The sequence below is a fragment of the Camelus bactrianus genome, chromosome 17 (assembly GCF_048773025.1).
Source record: "Camelus bactrianus isolate YW-2024 breed Bactrian camel chromosome 17, ASM4877302v1, whole genome shotgun sequence".
Classification (NCBI taxonomy): domain Eukaryota; kingdom Metazoa; phylum Chordata; class Mammalia; order Artiodactyla; family Camelidae; genus Camelus; species Camelus bactrianus.
The window spans coordinates 8,506,930-8,525,421 of record NC_133555.1 but is presented as its reverse complement, the minus strand read 5'-3'; the positions used below and the strand labels follow the sequence as shown (position 1 = coordinate 8,525,421).

The 18,492-nt window shown below is 37.4% G+C and overlaps 1 protein-coding gene across 11 annotated transcripts in view; it reads left to right on the top strand.

Moving 5' to 3' along the window:
* The first annotated feature begins 17,397 nt into the window (after positions 1-17,397).
* Positions 17,398-18,492, top strand: part of GRM7 (glutamate metabotropic receptor 7) — a 769,912-nt gene continuing 768,817 nt past the window's right edge. For 6 of the 11 annotated variants that reach the window (XR_012499872.1, XR_012499874.1, XR_012499871.1 and 3 more), the window contains exon 1: positions 17,399-18,216. Coding sequence is in view for 1 of the 11 variants with exons in the window: in XM_074344432.1 (XP_074200533.1) it covers positions 17,698-18,216 (519 nt within the window). In the remaining 10 variants the exon portion in view is untranslated. Of the gene's footprint in view, positions 18,217-18,492 lie in introns of all 11 variants that reach the window. The other 5 variants (XR_012499878.1, XR_012499877.1, XR_012499876.1 and 2 more) reach the window with 1 other exon arrangement.

Genomic DNA, 18,492 nt, shown 5'->3' with positions numbered 1-18,492 from the left:
CTCTGAAATACTGTGAGCAGGATGACATGCAGTGCTTTTACAGACTTTTTCTTCAACTCATGAACTGCTAAGTGCCAAATGCTCATTCATAACATTTCTTAACTGTGATACTGAGTAGGTGTCATTATTTTGCCTTTCCGCACTCTGATCAATATTAGGCCAATATTGTTTTCTCTCTGATTTCTCTTCATCTTTTAAAAGTTTAAAACAAACACAAAGTGAAATAATTATTTAATGATTACCGTAGTATGATTTTTTTTAAAAAAGAAGACTGCCTTCCAAGTCTTTGCAACTAGGGTTGGTTTTTATTATTAGTTTCAAAATAATGAAAATTATTTTAGAATAAATATTTCTTTATTGGACTCTTAAATATTAATTTATGAGTTCTTCAGTTCACTTTCCAAACCCCTTTTAGTTTCGAATAAGATTTGTTGGAACATATTTTTTAACCCATAAATAAGACAATATAAGACTTAAAATGAAAGTGTAAATCACATTCTGTAGAATTATCTTTCTGTTTATACTTAGTATTTCATATTATTCTTATTTGGCACTCAGAAAAGTTTATTAAATAAATGCATCAAGTAGGGAGGATATGCTTATTTAGCATGCACGTGGTCAGTCCTGGGTTCAATACCTCCTCTAAAATTAAATAAACCTAATACCCCCTTTCCTCCCCACCTCCCACCAAAAATTAAAAAAAAAAATGCATTCAAACTGAAATGACATAACTGGTTAGATAAGGCTTCTCTTGTTTTAAGTGTTGTTTTACAAGAATTTTTTTTTTCATTTTTAAAGGGAGATAAAATAGAGAATTTTAGAAACAGAAAGGTATTATTAATTGGAATCATAGCAATTATCTAGTCTATCTTCTCCAGGTTTCAGATGAAACTGACAGCAAAAGAAATGAAGTGATTTAACCAATAGCAAGTTAAATGGACTTTTATACTTTCAGATATATTATTAATCCATGTAGTTAATTTGGTTCAAAGGTTTGATTCAACCAACATTTATTAAGTATGTGTAATGATGAAGGCACTCTAATGAGTACTGGTGCTGAGCTTAAAAAAAAAAGAAATGAAACAAAATTCCTACCCACAAAGAGTTTGTAAACTCTGGACTAGTATTTGAGAATCATTGAAATTTGATTCTCAGGCTCAGGACTGGGGTCTGGGCTAGAGATATGATTTAGGAGTCATTAGTATACAACTGTTATAATTGAAGGTATGTAATGAATGAGTTCACACAAGAAAAGGAAATAAAAGAAATGATAGAACTAAGGATGTAATCCTGGTGGAGATGTATTTATAAGATGATACAAAGAGGATTAAGAAGGAAAAAAGGACATATAAGAGGCAAATCAGAAGATAAATGTTCCTTGAAAATGGAGGGGCACAAGAATCAGGTGGTAAGAGATGGGCAGTTTCATATGCAGTGCAGAAAGCCCAATTAGGATGAAGACTTATAAGACACCATAGAAATCAGACATTCAGAATCATTGGAGATTGTTGCAAAAGTGCCTTTGCTGCAAAGAGAGTAACATATTATGAGCCACAATGCAGATTCCAAAGAATCTTGAAAAGAAGAAAAGAGGTAAAACCAAAGATCAACATTTTTCAGAATGTGTTTTGCTAGCGTCACAGATTTTAATAGCTATTACTTGAAAAATACAAAGGAAGAAGTTGGGGTAGAGTTCAGTTGTGAGATATCTTGGGAAAACAATTTAAAAAGTTAATTTTGCTGCAGGCCTTCAGAAAATTTATTTGGCAAATAGGAATGGAGAATATTCACAAGAGAGGGTCATCTATTTTCATTTTAAAAAAGAACACTTTTGGGGCTTAATATTCTATATTAATCACTTAGGAAATTTTATTTTGGAATAAAAAGAAAAAGCCAAGATATTTAACACTAACAGAAAAAGAAGGGAAAGAAAGAGCAGGAATTAAAAAAAAATTCCCCAGCTTCTTTAAAATATAATTGACATGGCAACATTGTGAAAGTTTAAGGTATACAGTGTGTTGACTTGACACATTTATATTGCAAAATGATTACTACCATAGTGTTAACTATCATATCATGTCACATACTTATCATTTTTTTTTGTGCTGAGAATATTTAAGTTCTACTCTTAACAACTTACATGTATGTTAAACCGTTTTATTACCTAAAATCACCATAATGTACATTAGAGCCACATAACTTATCTTAAAACTGGAAATTTGTACTCTTTGACCAACATCTCCCCGTTAACCACCGCCCTACCCCTGGTAACTACCATTCTAGTCTCTGTTTCTATAAATTTGACTTTTTAAAAATTCCACATCTAAGTGATATCATATAGTATTTGTCTTTCTCAAACTTACTGCATTTAGCGTAATACCCTCTAAGTCCATCCATGTAATATATGAAAAGAAACCCTATTTGAGATGAGTCATGAATCCTTTCTACCTTAGGATAAATTTGATCAGATTTGAAAGCCAAACTATTGAAATTTCAATATGTTTAAGGGTTCAATATAAATAAAGAACTTCTGAAGTCAAGCCTACACCGATATAGTGACAGAGCCATGCAACAGGATTTCTATTCATTTTAATTTTCTTCACAAAACCATTAAGGGAACATGCAACAAAGGGAATATCTAACGGGACATCTTAAACTAAGTATAATTGGTAAAGCTGATTAAGAGAAAAGAAAGCATGAAGCAAAGAAACTTAGTATTTCTTTTCAACTTTATGTAGATATAATTGATACATACCTCTCGTGAATTTGAGGTATACAACAGGTTGATTTGATACACATATATATTGTAAAATGATTACTGCCATAGCATTAGCTAATACCTGAATTGTCATATAATTCCATTTCTTTTTTGTGGCAAGAACATTTAGGATATAATCTCTCAGCAACTTTCAAGTATATAATACAGTATTATTAACTATAATCACTAGATCCCCAGAACTTATTTATTTTATAACTAGAAGTTTGTACTCTTTGACCAGCATCCCCACTTTTCTCCCACCCCACCACCGCTCCCAGTAACCCTACTTCTACTATTTCTACAGATTTTTTGGTTTTCTTCATCTTTGTTTGTTTGCTTTTTAGATTCCATATGTAAATGAGATCATACAATATTTTTCTTTCTGTGTCTTTCTGTTCCTTATTTCATTTAGCAAATGCCCTCAAGGTGTTTCCATGTTGTTACAAATGGCAAGGTGTCCTTCTTTCTCATGGCTGAGTAATATGTATATGTATACACACCACACATTATCTTTATCCATTCATCTGTTGAGGGATACTTGGATTGTTTCTGTATCTTGGCTATTGTGAATAATGCTGAGATGAACATGAAAGTACAAATATCGCTTCAAGCTCCTGTTTTGATTTCCTTTGGAAATATACCCAGAAGTGGGATTGCTGGATCATATGGTAGTTCCATTTTTAATGTTTTGATCAACATTCATACAGTTTTCCATAGTGGCTATACCAATTCGCATTCCCACCAATGGTGCATGAGAATTCCCTTTTCTCTACATCCATGCCAACACTTGTTGTTTCCTGTGGGGTTTTTGTTTTTGTTTTTTTGTTTTATAATAGCCATTCTGACAGCTTTGAGATGGTTATCTCATTGTGGTTTTGATTTGCATTTCTCTGATGATTAGTGATGTTGAGGACCTTTTCATGTACCTGTTGGCCATTTATATGCCTTCTTTGAATAAAGTTAAGAAGATTGAAGTCACATGAAGCATCTTGTCAGACCACAATTGTATAAAACTAGAAATCAATTACTAGGAGAAAACTCAAGTTACAAATATGTGGAGATTAAACAACATGCTAGTGAACTACCAGTGGTCAAAGAATAAATTAAAAAAAATTGAGCCAAATAAAAATGAAAATACAATATACCAAAACTTATGGAATGCAGCTAAAGCAGTCCTAAGATGGAAGTTTATAGTGATAAGTACTTTCATTAAGAAAAAAAGAAAGATCTCAGACAAACAACCTACTTTTCTACTTCAAAGGACTAGAAAAAGAACAAACTATGACCGAAGTTAGTGGAAGGAAAGAAATAACAAAGATTATTGTTATAAATGAGCAGTAATAAATGAAGTAGAAACTAAAAAGACTATAGGAAAGGTCAATGAAACTTGAGATTTTTTTAAAAAGATAAACAGAATGCACAGACCTTTAGCTAGACTTACCAAGAAAAAAGATTTTAATAAATAAACGAAAGAGATACATTATGACTGATAGCACACAAATAGAAAAGACCATAAGAAACTACTATGAACAATTATATACCAACAAATTGAACAAACTAGAAGAGATGAACAAATTCTTAGTAAGTACTTTGAGTGGTTTTATATTCCTGTTCGTTTTCTGGCATTCTAAAATCTTATTTGAAATTTTTGGTGTAAACATTGTTAAAAGAATCCACAATTAACAAGGAAAATTTTGTTTCATAGTTTTTTCTTTTAATTCAGAAGGATTTTCCTATCTATGAGGCTTTTTTTTTTTTTTTTCTTGTATCCAGTGAATGCTGTAGGGAGTGATCTTCCATCAGTTATTCCTGTTTCTGGAACATGGTTTGCTCTTTGGCTTGGTATTTTACAGCTGTCCCTTTTAGGCAAGCTTTGAATAAGCCATCTTCTCACATAGTTTGGCAGGAGCAAAATGGTACCCTCATATGAAATGTCACCTGTGCTAGATTGGCATTATGCTTGAGATTATAAATATTAGAGTAATTCCTAAACAGCCCTCTCTATTTATCTCAGAAATACTGCTACGTAATGGACTCTTAGAGGGTAGATTTGGTTATTTTATTTCGTCAAACTTTAATACTTGTTCAGGAGCAAAAAAGTATTGCACAGAAGTGTTGCATAAAAATGGAGTCTAGGGCAGATAAAATTTGCTTTAGTCATTAAACATTAGAGCTGGAAAGGAAAGTGGAGTTCATTGAATTCAGTGGTTAGTAAAATGGATGTAGAAGAATTTCCATTTCAGTGCACTATTGTGGAGGATGAAGGTGAGCTAAATTAGTAGGGTTTCTGGTTTCTCAGTTTTCTTCCCTCATAGCATTTCTTTAGGTTTTTTTTTTTTTTTTTTTTAACATTGTGGTCTTCCTTATGAGATTAACATTTTATTTTAAAACAATTATTTAATATAAATACTTCATATTGAAAAGGTGGCAAATTAGTTTCTAAGAGATTAAATGATTTCCCCAAGTCATAATTCTATTAAAAGATAGAATTGGAGCTAGGACCATGGTTTCTTGTGTTTTAGTGCTTTTTGATTTTTATTTCACTTCTTTCTTCTATTAAATATCTAATAACCAAATCAGAATACCATTATAGGACATGATGCAGAAAAGAATGAAAGGAAAGTGTTATAAAGAGCTTAAAATCATTAGTGATTATTCTTACGTACTGAATTTTTCTTTCAAATAACTATTTCTTCACAGCTGTTTGAGTATATTCTGGATATTGGAAGTGACACTGAATTTAAATAATAAAACTTTCTTCAAAATCCATTAATCTAGATCAGGGTTTCTCAGCCTCAGCACTATGGAAGTTTTGGACTGACATATTTTTTGTTGGTTGCTGTCCTGTGCATTGTAGGGTGTTTAGTAGCACCTTTGGCCTCAACCCATCATATACCAGGAGACATGACAATCTTTTACTCAGTTGTGGGAATCAGAAGTGTCTCAGGCAGTGCCAAATAACTGCCGGGGGGGGTTATACTAACCTTCATTGAGAATCACTGATCTAGATAATGCAGAATCTAGATCAGGATTGAGAGACAAGCTGAAGACAGTCTTACCATATGTTGGTTATTGTATGTAGACATTTATTCCAAGATTTTAAGCAGTACATTGATATTTATAATCATGGCTGTAAGAAGTGAGGCAGATGCGGGAGTTGAGCCTTAATACAAGGAGGTGAAGCGGGCTGCAGTTGAGTTGACTATGTGCTTCGTGGCTATAGTGAGTCAACAAAAATATTTAATATTCTAATTTAATAAAACTTGTGTCTTGCTAACTTTTTTATGTGGCCCCAGAAATAATGAGCAGAAAAGAGTTAAATATTTGTCTTTGATGTCTGGGTAAAGCAGTCAAACTCTAGAGTAAAGCATGGTGATAGTGATGGGATTCTTTAAGCTCATCACTCTGCTGCCTGATATGTTTTAAAATAGAAGATGGAAATAGTCATGAACAAAGGGCTATATTGAGGAGTAGCCTATAGCATTCTGTATAATTTGTGTCCTTAATCTATTCCTTTACTACCTAAAAACAAGATCATCTGTAAATCAGTTTCCCATAATTAGAATAAAAGAGGATTTTGGGGTTTTTTTTAAATTTTTTTTTTACTTTGTATTTAATGACCAATTGTTAATTTCAGCATAGAAATAGTCCTCTGTCATCCACATAGTTCTGTTGAGTGTCTCAACCACAGTGACTGATCACTTCCTGAGTCAAAGCATGACTCAGTTTTGCCCAACCAGATTACTTTTATGATTTTTTAAATGTTTGTTCTATGGTCATTGACATAGAGCTACCTATTACTTTTGGATTTTGACCTTTCATGAATTTTGTAAGGTGGCTGGGACCATGATTGTCTTGCCTACCAATGCAAAGAGCCTCGCTGCAACAGGAGAGAATAAAGCCACCAAGCAAAAAGATACAAAGGCAAACAGACCCTGAAAAATAAAAGCCTCAAGACTTCTTTAAACACCTGGATCCAGAAATATCTGAAGCTTGTGCTTCCCCTTGGACATCCAGCAACACGAGTCAACAAAATCATCTTTTTTTTTTTTCTGCATCTAGTTTTTGTTAGGTTCCTATCACTGACAATTGAAGGAAGTCTGGTGAGTATAGAGAATATTCCCATTGAGCAAATGTGAGCAGGGGATTGCAAATACAAAGAAATAACAAAGTGACAGCTACCTAGATGAAAGACTAACAGGAAACAATAAGGAAAGCCCCTTGAACTTTAATGTAAAAATAATGAACAAATAAAGAGAGTGTGTGTGTTATTTTGCAAGTCTGTTCCTCAAGGACAAGCAAGGCATCACAGAAAATGACCTCATAACAGATTGAAATAGAGACGATAATGGAGGAGGAAAATGTCCAGAATCAAACCAGAGACTGTGTCCTTCTATTCACCCACTGTTTCCAAATTCTAATGATGGACCAGTAAGTAATTCAACTCACCCATGTAAGAAATGCATCATGTATGTATTCAACTGACATTTATAAATTATCAACCAAGAGGGAAGGACTATAACTTTTTAAAGACCAAGGCTCTGAACTTCAGTCTTTATCAGAGATGTCAGTCTAGGAAGAAAAACAAATAAGTCAAGAAATCAGGAATGGTATGACAGCTATTGCACTGTAGGCAAGTGCAGAATAAAACAGAAAATTCATTCTATTCGTTGTGACATCTTCAGTTGTAAGTAACTGGAAAAACAATTGAAACTAGCTTAAGTAGGAAAAAGATTGCATGGGGGATGCATTCAGGCACAGCTGGACTCAGGAGTTCAAACCATGGCACCTGAACTCACTCCCCCTCTCTACCTCTTAGTTTTGTTTGCTCCTGAGTTGACTTTATCCTCTGGGAATATCTTTCAGTATTGTGGCAGTGAAGACCATTGTCAGATCTGGGTTAATGTCAAGGTCATTAGTCCATAGGTAAAAGTACCTCTTTTCCCTGAATGACACTGATTGACTCTGTTTTAGTCTGACGCCTATTTCTGGAGCAATCTCTGTATCTAAGAGGGTGTGCCTCAGCTTTGTCTGTGTACCACTTCTGCTGTTGAGTGCTAGTACCATGATACTGACAGACCCACCAAGATAAGGAGAATTGAGAGTTAACTAAAGGAAAAGAAGTGATGTAATTAATATATTTTGTGATGATGATAATAATGCTGATCTTCATTCTCATTATTGTAGGTGTCTGTCATTCATTGTCCGAGCATGTGGTAGGTGGGACCTAGAAGTTGTGAAATCACATCTGAGCTAACTATTAAAGAATAAGTATTTGGCCACTGTTTGGTTAGGATGAAAAACAAGAGAATGCATTAGTACACAGGATTCAGTGTAATTACATAGGTATGCTTTATCAAAATTCACTAATGTCTATATATACACAAATGTCACCTACCATTGAGTACTGCTTATGTGCCAGGTATTTACTAAGTAAGCTCTTTAATTTGAGCATCTCATTTAATTCTCCTAAATTTTATAAAGTAAATATTATTCTCTCAAATTGCAAATAATGCCCAGTGAGGTGAAATAAATTACTCAACTAGCAAGTGGCAGAGATTGGATTGAAATGCAGGAAGTGTGAAACAAGAACTTGAATACTTAATATGACTTTGTAATTAGGGTGACCATACATCTCAGTTTATGCCTCTTGTCCTGATGTAATTATTTATAACATACCCAAAATATGTCCAAATTTGGACAATAAATTATGTGATCACCATAACACTGCCTTCTTCATGGATATGTTTGAACTCCCATATATATTTTATATATATGTATGTGTGTGTATATATATATACATACATACACACACATACATATATATATATATATCTTTCATTCAAAATGCTTTTAATAACGTTTTATTTTAGGAGAAGAGCCTCAGATTTACAGAGAAGTTACAAAAACAGTACAGATAGTTCTGATATACTGGCACCCACTTTCCCCTATTATTAACATCTTATATTTATCTGTCACAATTAATGGCCAATATTGATAAATTATTATTAACTAAAGTCATACTTTATTCACATCTCCTTAGTTTTTACCTAATGACTTTCTTTCTGTTACAAGGACCATCCAGGATATCACCTTATATTTAGTCATCCTAGCTGTGACAGTTTCTCCTTAGGTTCATCCTAGCTGTGACAGTTTCTCAGGCTTCCCTTGCTTTTGATGACATTGACACTTTTGAGAAGTACTGGTCAGGTATTTTGTAGAATATCTCTCAATTGGGATTTCTCTGATGTTTTCCTCGCAATTAGAACAGGGTTATGTGTTCTGAGGAGGAAGATCACATAACATCAGGGTATATACTGTCAACATGGCTTGTCAGTGTTGACGTCAAGCTTGATCACCTGGTTGAGGTACTATTTGACATCATTTCTCCATTCTAAAGTTACTCTTTTAAAATGGTTATTAACCTTTTCAAGTTAGGTTTATATGGCAAAAATGCACACATTTTAAGTGTATGAATCCATGACTTTTGACAGATATGTTTACCCATGTAACTACTATCCCTGTCAAGATGTAGAACATTTCCATCAACCTTCTAAAGTTGTTTTAACTTGTTTTAATGTAATCTTTTGATCTGGTAGAGTCCCTGAAGATTCCTTTAAGTTTATACTTGAGTTAGAAGTGCCCACTCTAGCAGACAGATCACACAATTTTGAGCTTCTCTGGAAATAAATAACCAGGTTGTTAACTATGATTGACTCTACCAGGTTACCTTTCATAGATTGGTTATCTCTCCATATATCTTTCCTGACTGGAGTAACTAGGAAATGCAGACTTACCATCCCATGGACTTGAAACCTTGTCCCATAAATAGGAACACAAGGATGAACAAATCTAAGAAAAGGAGATTTACTGAAAAATCACAAGGAACCAACAGCTTCCTTCATAACTGCTAAGAGTGTGACAAGATGTGAAGAAGGCTGACATGACTGACAAAACTGGCACAGAGAAGACTATTTTGGATCAAGTCATGGGGTACCACTTTCTGAAGAGCAAGGATGTAAAAGCAAGAGAATCAAATGGTGTTTTATATTCAAAGATTTCTAAGAGTGGACCTGAAGTAGGAGACAGATATGATCTTAACAAATTCTAAGACATTATCAGTGTTGGAGAGAGAGATTTCTAAAGTGCTTTGGTCAATTCCTTTTTTAAAGTGTTTGTTAGTTATAATATTAACCACTGTTAGATTTATAGGGAAATAATGTTTTATAAGAAGCAAGGTAAATATAAGTATAAAAGTTCATGATGAGACATAATGCAAGTTTATACTTTTTCAATAATTATAAAAATCATGGCATGTAATTAGAACTGAAAGAAATGTTAGATCTCAGAGAGAAAAAAACCTCTTCAGTTTATAGATGATAAAAATGGAGAAGAGTTAAATAATTTTCCCAGATAATGGGATTTTTAACCTTTTATATAAATTTTATTGGGGTATAATTTTGATTAAAAAGAAATATGTACATTAAATATACAGATTGATAAGTTTATAAAGATATAAACTAATCATAAAACCTTATATAATAAAAACCACCACAAATTAGATATAGAGTATTTCCATCACCCTGGAAAGGTCCCTTGTACCACTATTTACTCAATTCACCCCCAATCCCCAGACCCAGGCTGATCAGGTATCACTACATATTCATTTTGACTGTTATAGAATTTCATATAAAAGGTGTCACATTGTATGCACTTTTGTCTTTCTTTTACTTGGTATAACATTTTGAGATTTATCTGTGTTGTCTATATTAGTTTGTTCCTTTTATAGCTGAGTAGTATTCTGTTGTATGGATATACCACATGCATTTATCCTTTTGATGGGCATTTGGGTTGTTTCCATTTTATAGTTATTTTGTATAACACCACTATGAACATTTATACAGAAAGGCCTGTAGGCATACATTTTTTATTTCCTTGGGTAGAAGTAGAAATGTGGGTTGAATGGTAAGTGTATGTTTGACTTTATAAGAGACTAAGAAAGACTTTTCTAAAATGGTTTTGACTAGCAGTATATGGAAGTACTAGTTCTTCTGTATTCTTTGCAGCAATGAAAATGGTCAGTCTTTCAAATTTTAGCCATTATAATAGGTAGTGGGATCTTGTGGTTTTTAATTACTTTTCCTTGAAAACTAGTGAACACCTTTGACTTTACCTACTGCCTTCTGTATATCATCTTTAATGAACATGTATATTCTTCATTCTGTGTGTGTATTGTATAATGTTCCTTATGTACAAGATCTTCATAAAATATATGTTGTGCAGTTTTCTCCATTTATGCTCTCTTTTCCTCTATTTTCTGAAAGGATCTGTGTAAGATTGACTTTTTTCCCCAAAATTTTTGATCAGATTCACCATGGGAAGTCATCTGGACCTAGAATTTTCTTTGCGGGATGGATTTTTTATATGTTACTTATTTTACTTATCTTATTCAGACAGCTTTGTTGAGATATATTTTACTTACAAAATCCACTGATTTCATGTGTACAATTTAATCATTTTTAGTGACTACCAAGTTGTGTCAACCATCAACATAAACCAAGTTTAGAAAAAATTTTTTTTTTCTAATAAGATCTCTCATGCCCATTTCCAGTTAATCTCCATTACCACCAACAGCCCAGACATGGAAGAGTTTTTCATTGCAAAGGAAATTTAAAAGACATAAAGCTTTTCAATTTTTTTCTTTCTTTTTGGGTCAGTTTTGTTAAGCTACATCTTTCAGTGAATTTGTTCATTTCACGTAGTTATCAAATTTTCTGATGTAAAAATTTTCATGACATTTTCTTATTGTATTTTCTATAGGATCTAGAGTGATGCTTTTTTTCTTAATCTGTCCAGCTAGACATTTTCAATTTTACTGGTCTTTACAAGGAATAGCTTTTGGTATTACTGGTTTTTCTCTCTTTTTGCTCTTTCCTATTTCATTGATTTATGCTTTTTATCCTTTCTTTTATCTTACTGTGGATTTAATTTATTTTCCTTTACTAGTGTCTAATGTAAACTTTAGATGATTGAATTAAATGCATATTTTTTTCCTACTATAAGGATGCAAGCTACAAATCTTTCCCCAAGAACTGCTTTAGCTACCCTCAACAAATTTTGACAGGCTGTTATTGCTATCAGTCATCAAAAATATTTTCTAATTTATCTGGATTCTTTCAAATTGTAAGTTGTTTAGAATTGTTTAATTTTAAAATATTAGGGGATTTTCCAGATATGGTTTTGTTACTGATATTCATCTTAATTCCATTATCAGAATGAGTTCAGAATTTTAAGTGCATTGAGACATGTTTATGGAACAATGTATGGTCTGTCTTGAGCAATGTTTCATATTTCTCCAAGTTTGTCATTCTTTTCTTTTGCAGTACGCAACTGCTGTTACACATGCAGTGAATTTCAAATAATGTATTTTTCAACTCTAGACATTCCATTTATTTTTATATTTTTTATTTCTCTCTTAATTGTGTTCACATTTCCCTCAAATTCTTGAACTTGTTTACACTAGCTGTTTACATTCATTTCCTATTTTTGTGTCACAAACCACCACACATTTAGTGGCTTAAAACAATACTCATTTATCTCACAGTTCTCTAGACACTCAGAAGTATGGATGGGCTTGGCTGGGTTCTCTCCTGAGGCTCTTCTTACAAGGCTGAAGTTAAAGTGTAAGCGAGGCTGGGCTGTTATCTGGAAGCTCTGGGGAAGAATCCAGTCCCAGGCTTTTTTAGCTTATTAGCAGAATTCAGTTCCTTATAGCTGTAGGGCTGGTGTCCCTGTCTACTCATTGGTTGATGTCCAGGGGCAGGTCAGCAGCTAAGGCCACTCCCATATCCTTCTAGATGGCTTCTTCTCTCTCAGCAATAGAGAACCTCATTCCTGCCAAATCCCTTTCAAACTTAAAATCTCTCTTACTCTTTGCAACTAGCCAAAGAAAAGTCTTATTTCAGGGACTTATGTGATTAGGTTAGGCCCACCAGGATAATCTCTCTCACAGTGAATAATAACCTTTAATTATATCTGAAAAATCCCTTTTACTATGTAATATAATATAATCATGGGGGTTATTTTAGAGTTCTGTCAGACTGTTTATTTTGTGTTTCTGCTGATTTTAAAACCTGTCATTTCTAGATCTGTTTTTATTGACTAGTTTTTCTCCTGCCTATTCATGTGCCTTAGAATTGTTATTGGATTCTGTACAGTGTAAAGGTAACATGGTTAAGTGTCTTCAATTCACTGTTCTTCTTTAAAAAGTGTCAAAGTTTGTTTGGGCAGACATTCGGTATGTGCAGGTCAGCTTGATCAGTTTTGCCAGTGCTAGATGTATGCCCACACCTGAGTTTGGATAGGTGCAGCATTAATGTTGACAGCTCCATCTCAGCTCCTGGAGACTGAGAGGGGTTCTTTCCAAAAGGAATGGCTTGTGATGTTACTAAAGGAACAGCAGGAACATTTCAGCCCCTACCAACTTAGGGAGTGTGCAAAATAAGAGCTCCTTAGCAAGATGGAATCAGGAAATAGATACTGGATTAAGTGACAGAAGGCATTTACTACAAATAAATATGACAGCAAAGTATAACAGATGAAATTATTTTCTCTTTCTTTCCCTCTTAAAGAAACAAGTGACCTCTATTCAGTAGTGCAATACAAATGTAAGACTGTGTTTAAAAAAAAAAAAGCTATGGATGGAGGCCTACATGAAGGATGGAAGAATGAAAGAATAACCCAAGTACATTGGCAGCAGTAGCAGGAGTCTCAGCCCTACAAAGATAACTTTGTAAACTACACATTGGATTCAAATAGAGAGGGAATTGAAAGTGGAGAAGACATTATTTTCTGCAGAGGATGGTGAGCAGGGGGGAACAACAAATAAAATAAATAAAACTGAGATGATTAACAAAACACAATGCTAAGAATATAAATTAGGACTGAGTCCTTAACTTCAGTTATACATTTTTATTAATCCTTTGGTGAGGAGAGATTAATGACTACACAGAACTAAGGCTCTGAACACGTTTTATAATGTATGATCTTTGTGCCTAAAACTAGATTCTCCTCCAATTTAATGTGACACTAGAACAATGACTGACCTAGTTTTAGATTAATCACTCTTACACAAAGATTTTTCCATTCATATAATCTAAAAAAAAAATACTGTGTTACCTATTAAGTTCCAGATCCTATGCATTGTGGCTGAAGATATAAAGATTTTTGCAAGCTCAACATCGCTTTCCTGTTTCTCTGGTAACACATCATGCTTTCTGTTCGGTGCAGGTGGTGCTAGTGCCTGACGCCTGACCTTCCTCAACCAGTCTATGGCAATGGCCCATTATTGGTCCAGGTATAAACACTTGACCTCTTAACGCCTTCCTTTAGAGTTGATTAGGAGCGTTAAAGTTAGAGTATTTCTATCTTAAACATTTTTTGTAAAATAAAAGTATTTCAAAATCTATTAATAATCCTTTAAATTTTAGAAACTGTGTACTGTGACGAAGAGGACAGCAGTTTATCTGCCATCCTTCTGCTCTGCTCACTTTGTTTTCTGTCACTGTGAAATAAAGGCAGTGGGAAATGGCAAAACCAGTTCTGATTCATTCAACACATGAGTGCTTCTTAGGTACAAAATACCATTTTAAACATTGTCCAGGATAAAAAGATAAATAATACCCAGCCCATACCCTCAAGGATCTTACAACTTGGCAAGTGAAATAAAACATGCACACAGATGACTGCAATAAAAAGAAGATAATGATTGTTGCCAGATGTTTGGGGAGAATGAGCAGAGCAGAGAGAGAACACAGAATAAGGCAACATTCAGTAGTCAGCCAGGAACTATTGAGCCATCACAAGACGTGAAGTGGAAATGGAAGAGTAGAACATAGATCGTCACATGGGCAGGTGAAAATTCAAGTGACATTACTTTTAACTCAACTCTTCAAATGTCTTTTTGGCACCAAGTTCCTAATAAATTGTCTTATATTAAAAATAAAATAAGCTTATAGCCTCTGTCAAATATATCCTGATGGACTGATGCCTAAATACTAGGATCATAGTATTTGTGTTCCCTAGTGTATGCCTTTCTGTTGCTTTGTTTGGTTCTTTCCTTCTTAGCTGATGCCATGTTAACACGATACCATTTCGCCGGTTCCACCCTTTTTGAGCCTGTGTAGTAGAACAGGTGAATTACAAGAGGATCCTTTTGACTTCAAACAACAGAAAGAAAATACTACATAATTGAAAAAAAAAAAGAAAAAAAAAAAAAGAAAAACAGAGGCAATCTTTCAGGCAGGTGTGGACCCAGGAGTTCACATGCTTTAATCAGGCTCCTATCTGTCTCTTCCTCACTCATTCTTCTCTCTTCCTTTTCTCCTCTCTGGTATCTCTTATTATGAGACTCAACTATCTTCCCTGTTTATGTGGAAGCTCTGGCACAGCTACAGCTCATACCCTCATAGCTCTGGGGCTGGCGGGAAGGAGCAGGGCTGTCACAGCATAAGGTTGTACAAGATGTGCATGTATGTAACAGGGCATCACATCTGAGAGTGATTGACAATCACATTGTATACAGGGGTAGATCTGTGTATTGATTGCAGCATTTTTTTCTTGAAGATGGCAGTAAAAGGTTATGGTTTGACAAAATCAAACAATGTAACAAATTGTCCAAAAGATATATATAAAATGTTTTGAGGAAGGGAAGGGGGTTCCTTTTTCTTTTAACTCCACACAGTCTGTCTGTTGGACAGTGGTAATCCTGTGTCACTACCATCGTTACTCCAGCATAAGTCCAGGGATTAGCCCTGCATGACTCTGGTTGGGCTCTGTTCCCATCCTTGAACTCATCACTAAAGTCAGAAGCATACCATGCTCTGACTAGCCAGGCCTGAATTATAGGAAGTGGGGTCTGTTCTCCTCAAACCATGAATATTGAAACCTGGGTGGGGGGAGTGGCATATCAAAATAAATTGATGGACCAGACTGTCCCTAGAAGGAAGATAAATTGATAGAGAACAAGAAAAAAAAAGTCGTCTGTACCAAGAAATGTCTGTAATCGTCTTTGGATATCAAAAACCTGGTACCCTACACATAAAGCAACAGAGGATATTGGCCTAAAAAGAAAACCATGGCCAAAGGGGGATGGCATATTTTAACAGAGTGTGTGAGAGTTAAAAGATAACTTGTAGAACATCCAATTCACTTTCATCATTTAATTAATGGGAAAACTAAAACCCAGACACAGGAGCAGACGTACCAAGGTAACCCAGGTGGTTGGTGGAAGAGACAAGCAACTACCCATCTTCTGACTTTCAGGTTTGTGTGTGTGTCTGTGTGTATTGTTTTGCTTTTTTTTTTTGTACAAGGAGTTTTTTCTGTAGTACATGAATAGCAACGACAAAAAGTACGTCTTGTTTCTCTTTTTCTCCACCCTCAGTTGTGACTAAGACGATCTTGCTGCACTCCAGCAGGAGGACTCAGCAAGAGTTGAGCTCACCGCCAGGAGTGCACTTGGGTACCAAGGACAGAGACACTACCCTCACTACTGTCCGAATTAGGGCCACTTGTTGCTTTAATGTGCCAAGTTTGCGCTGGACCTGCAGGAAGGGACATCTTTGAAAAACAGCTTCCTAACTGCACTGCACCCTGCTCTGGTATCCTGACCCCCCCCAAATCTTCAGCCAGAAATAGAAGAGAACGACATCCTAGATCGATGGGGAGATTTCTATCTGCCCCTCTTTCTTTCTCCTGCTATCACCTCTTCCTTGCTGTTTCTTGCCCGAGAGAAAACCTGCCAGTAGTCCAGAAGCATCTCTGGAAATGGGTAGGAGGGAGCCTTACACCTGTCTGCGCCAGAGAAGAAAGTGTGCTCTGCAGAGTTCTCAGTTGTTTCCATGTCTTGCGATGAAAGGAAGAAAAAGAGCGAAACCGCCGCAGATCTGCTGGAGACCACAGTTAGTTAATCCGGCTCCAGCTGCCGTAACCCATGAAGACCAAGGATGCATTTTCATTCCTAACGTTTCTTGTTGGCGTCTTTCTCTGCAGGCTAGCCTAGTGCCTTGGCCTAGAGAAGTCTTTAGGTAAAGGTTCTTTAAGTCGTCGTAAATCAGGTTCCGTGCGTTTGTGTATTTTTCTTAGGAAAAACTGGCACAGACGGATTAGAGACTGGGGTCTCCCTACTTCCCTTCATCCTTGGCGGCGTCACTTTGCGACTGCCTCACAATCCCCTAGCTGACAGCCCCAGTTCAGGTCCTCAGGGTTGGGAACAGTCAACCCCAGACATCACCAGCCTATCCCGGGGCTGATGCCATCCGTGCCTAGCATGTGCATGTGGGTGCAGGCGACCTAGCCAGAGGCTTCTCCACTGAGACGGGAGCAGGAGCTCAGCCCTCGCCTGAGACCTGCAATCCCCAGGTTCCCTGGGGAACGCGAAACTCCCAGTCCGAGGCACTCCGCCCCCCTCCCTCCTCAGCCGCCCACCCATTGCCCCCGCCACCCTTTACCTCAGCACGCAGCCCCTCCCTGCGTGATGATGCAAACCAGTGGGGAGGGCGGGCGCTGAGAAGGGTGGGGAGAGCCAGAGAGCGAGGGAGGGTGGGAGGGAGTAGGAGGAGGAGAGGGAGCCGAACGACCATTTAAAGCGATAGCAATCCGTGCCCTCTCCCCAGTGCTGGAGAGCGCGAGCTGCAAGCCACGGAGCGCGAGCGCGGCGCGCCGGCCGGGAAACCCGAGAGCGCACGGTGCCCCAAGCTGGCAGGCGCCGTGGGACCCCCCACCCTCTCTGGCTGCCCCTCCCCGGGCGCCTCCACCCTACACGCTTGCGGGAGCCCCTGGGCTTCCCCCGAGGAGCTCACCTCAAGGGGCCCGGACCCCTGCGAGCCCGCCACCGTTCCCTCCAGCGCCGCCGCCACCACCGCAGCAGCCGGAGCAGCATGGTCCAGCTGGGAAAGCTGCTCCGCGTCCTGACTTTGATGAAGTTCCCCTGCTGCGTGCTCGAGGTGCTCCTGTGCGCGCTGGCGGCGGCGGCGCGCGGCCAGGAGATGTACGCCCCGCACTCCATCCGGATCGAGGGGGACGTCACCCTCGGGGGGCTGTTCCCGGTGCACGCGAAGGGTCCCAGCGGAGTGCCCTGCGGCGACATCAAGAGGGAGAATGGGATCCACAGGCTGGAAGCGATGCTCTACGCCCTGGACCAGATCAACAGCGATCCCAACCTGCTGCCCAACGTGACGCTGGGCGCGCGGATCCTGGACACTTGTTCCAGGGACACTTATGCGCTCGAACAGTCGCTCACTTTCGTCCAGGCGCTCATCCAGAAGGACACCTCCGACGTGCGCTGCACCAACGGCGAGCCTCCGGTTTTCGTCAAGCCGGAGAAAGTAGTTGGAGTGATTGGGGCTTCGGGGAGTTCGGTCTCCATCATGGTAGCCAACATCCTGAGGCTTTTCCAGGTAGGGGGGCGCACCCTGCGGGGCAGAGCGCGCCGTAGCTCCCCACGCTCTTGATCCTAAAAGCTGGCTTGGACTCCACGGGTGCAGGGTCAGGTCAGCCTTCGCTCATTTCCACCCTGGAGATCCTGCCGAATCCCTCCCATCCCACTCGAGGAGGTACTTTTCCCTGCTTGGTTCATTTCCCTTCCATCTCTCCCTTGTTCGCGCTCCACTCCATCCGGCTTGACATCTTGGATTTATGGCCCCATTTACAAGAAGCAATCTGCGAAAAACAAG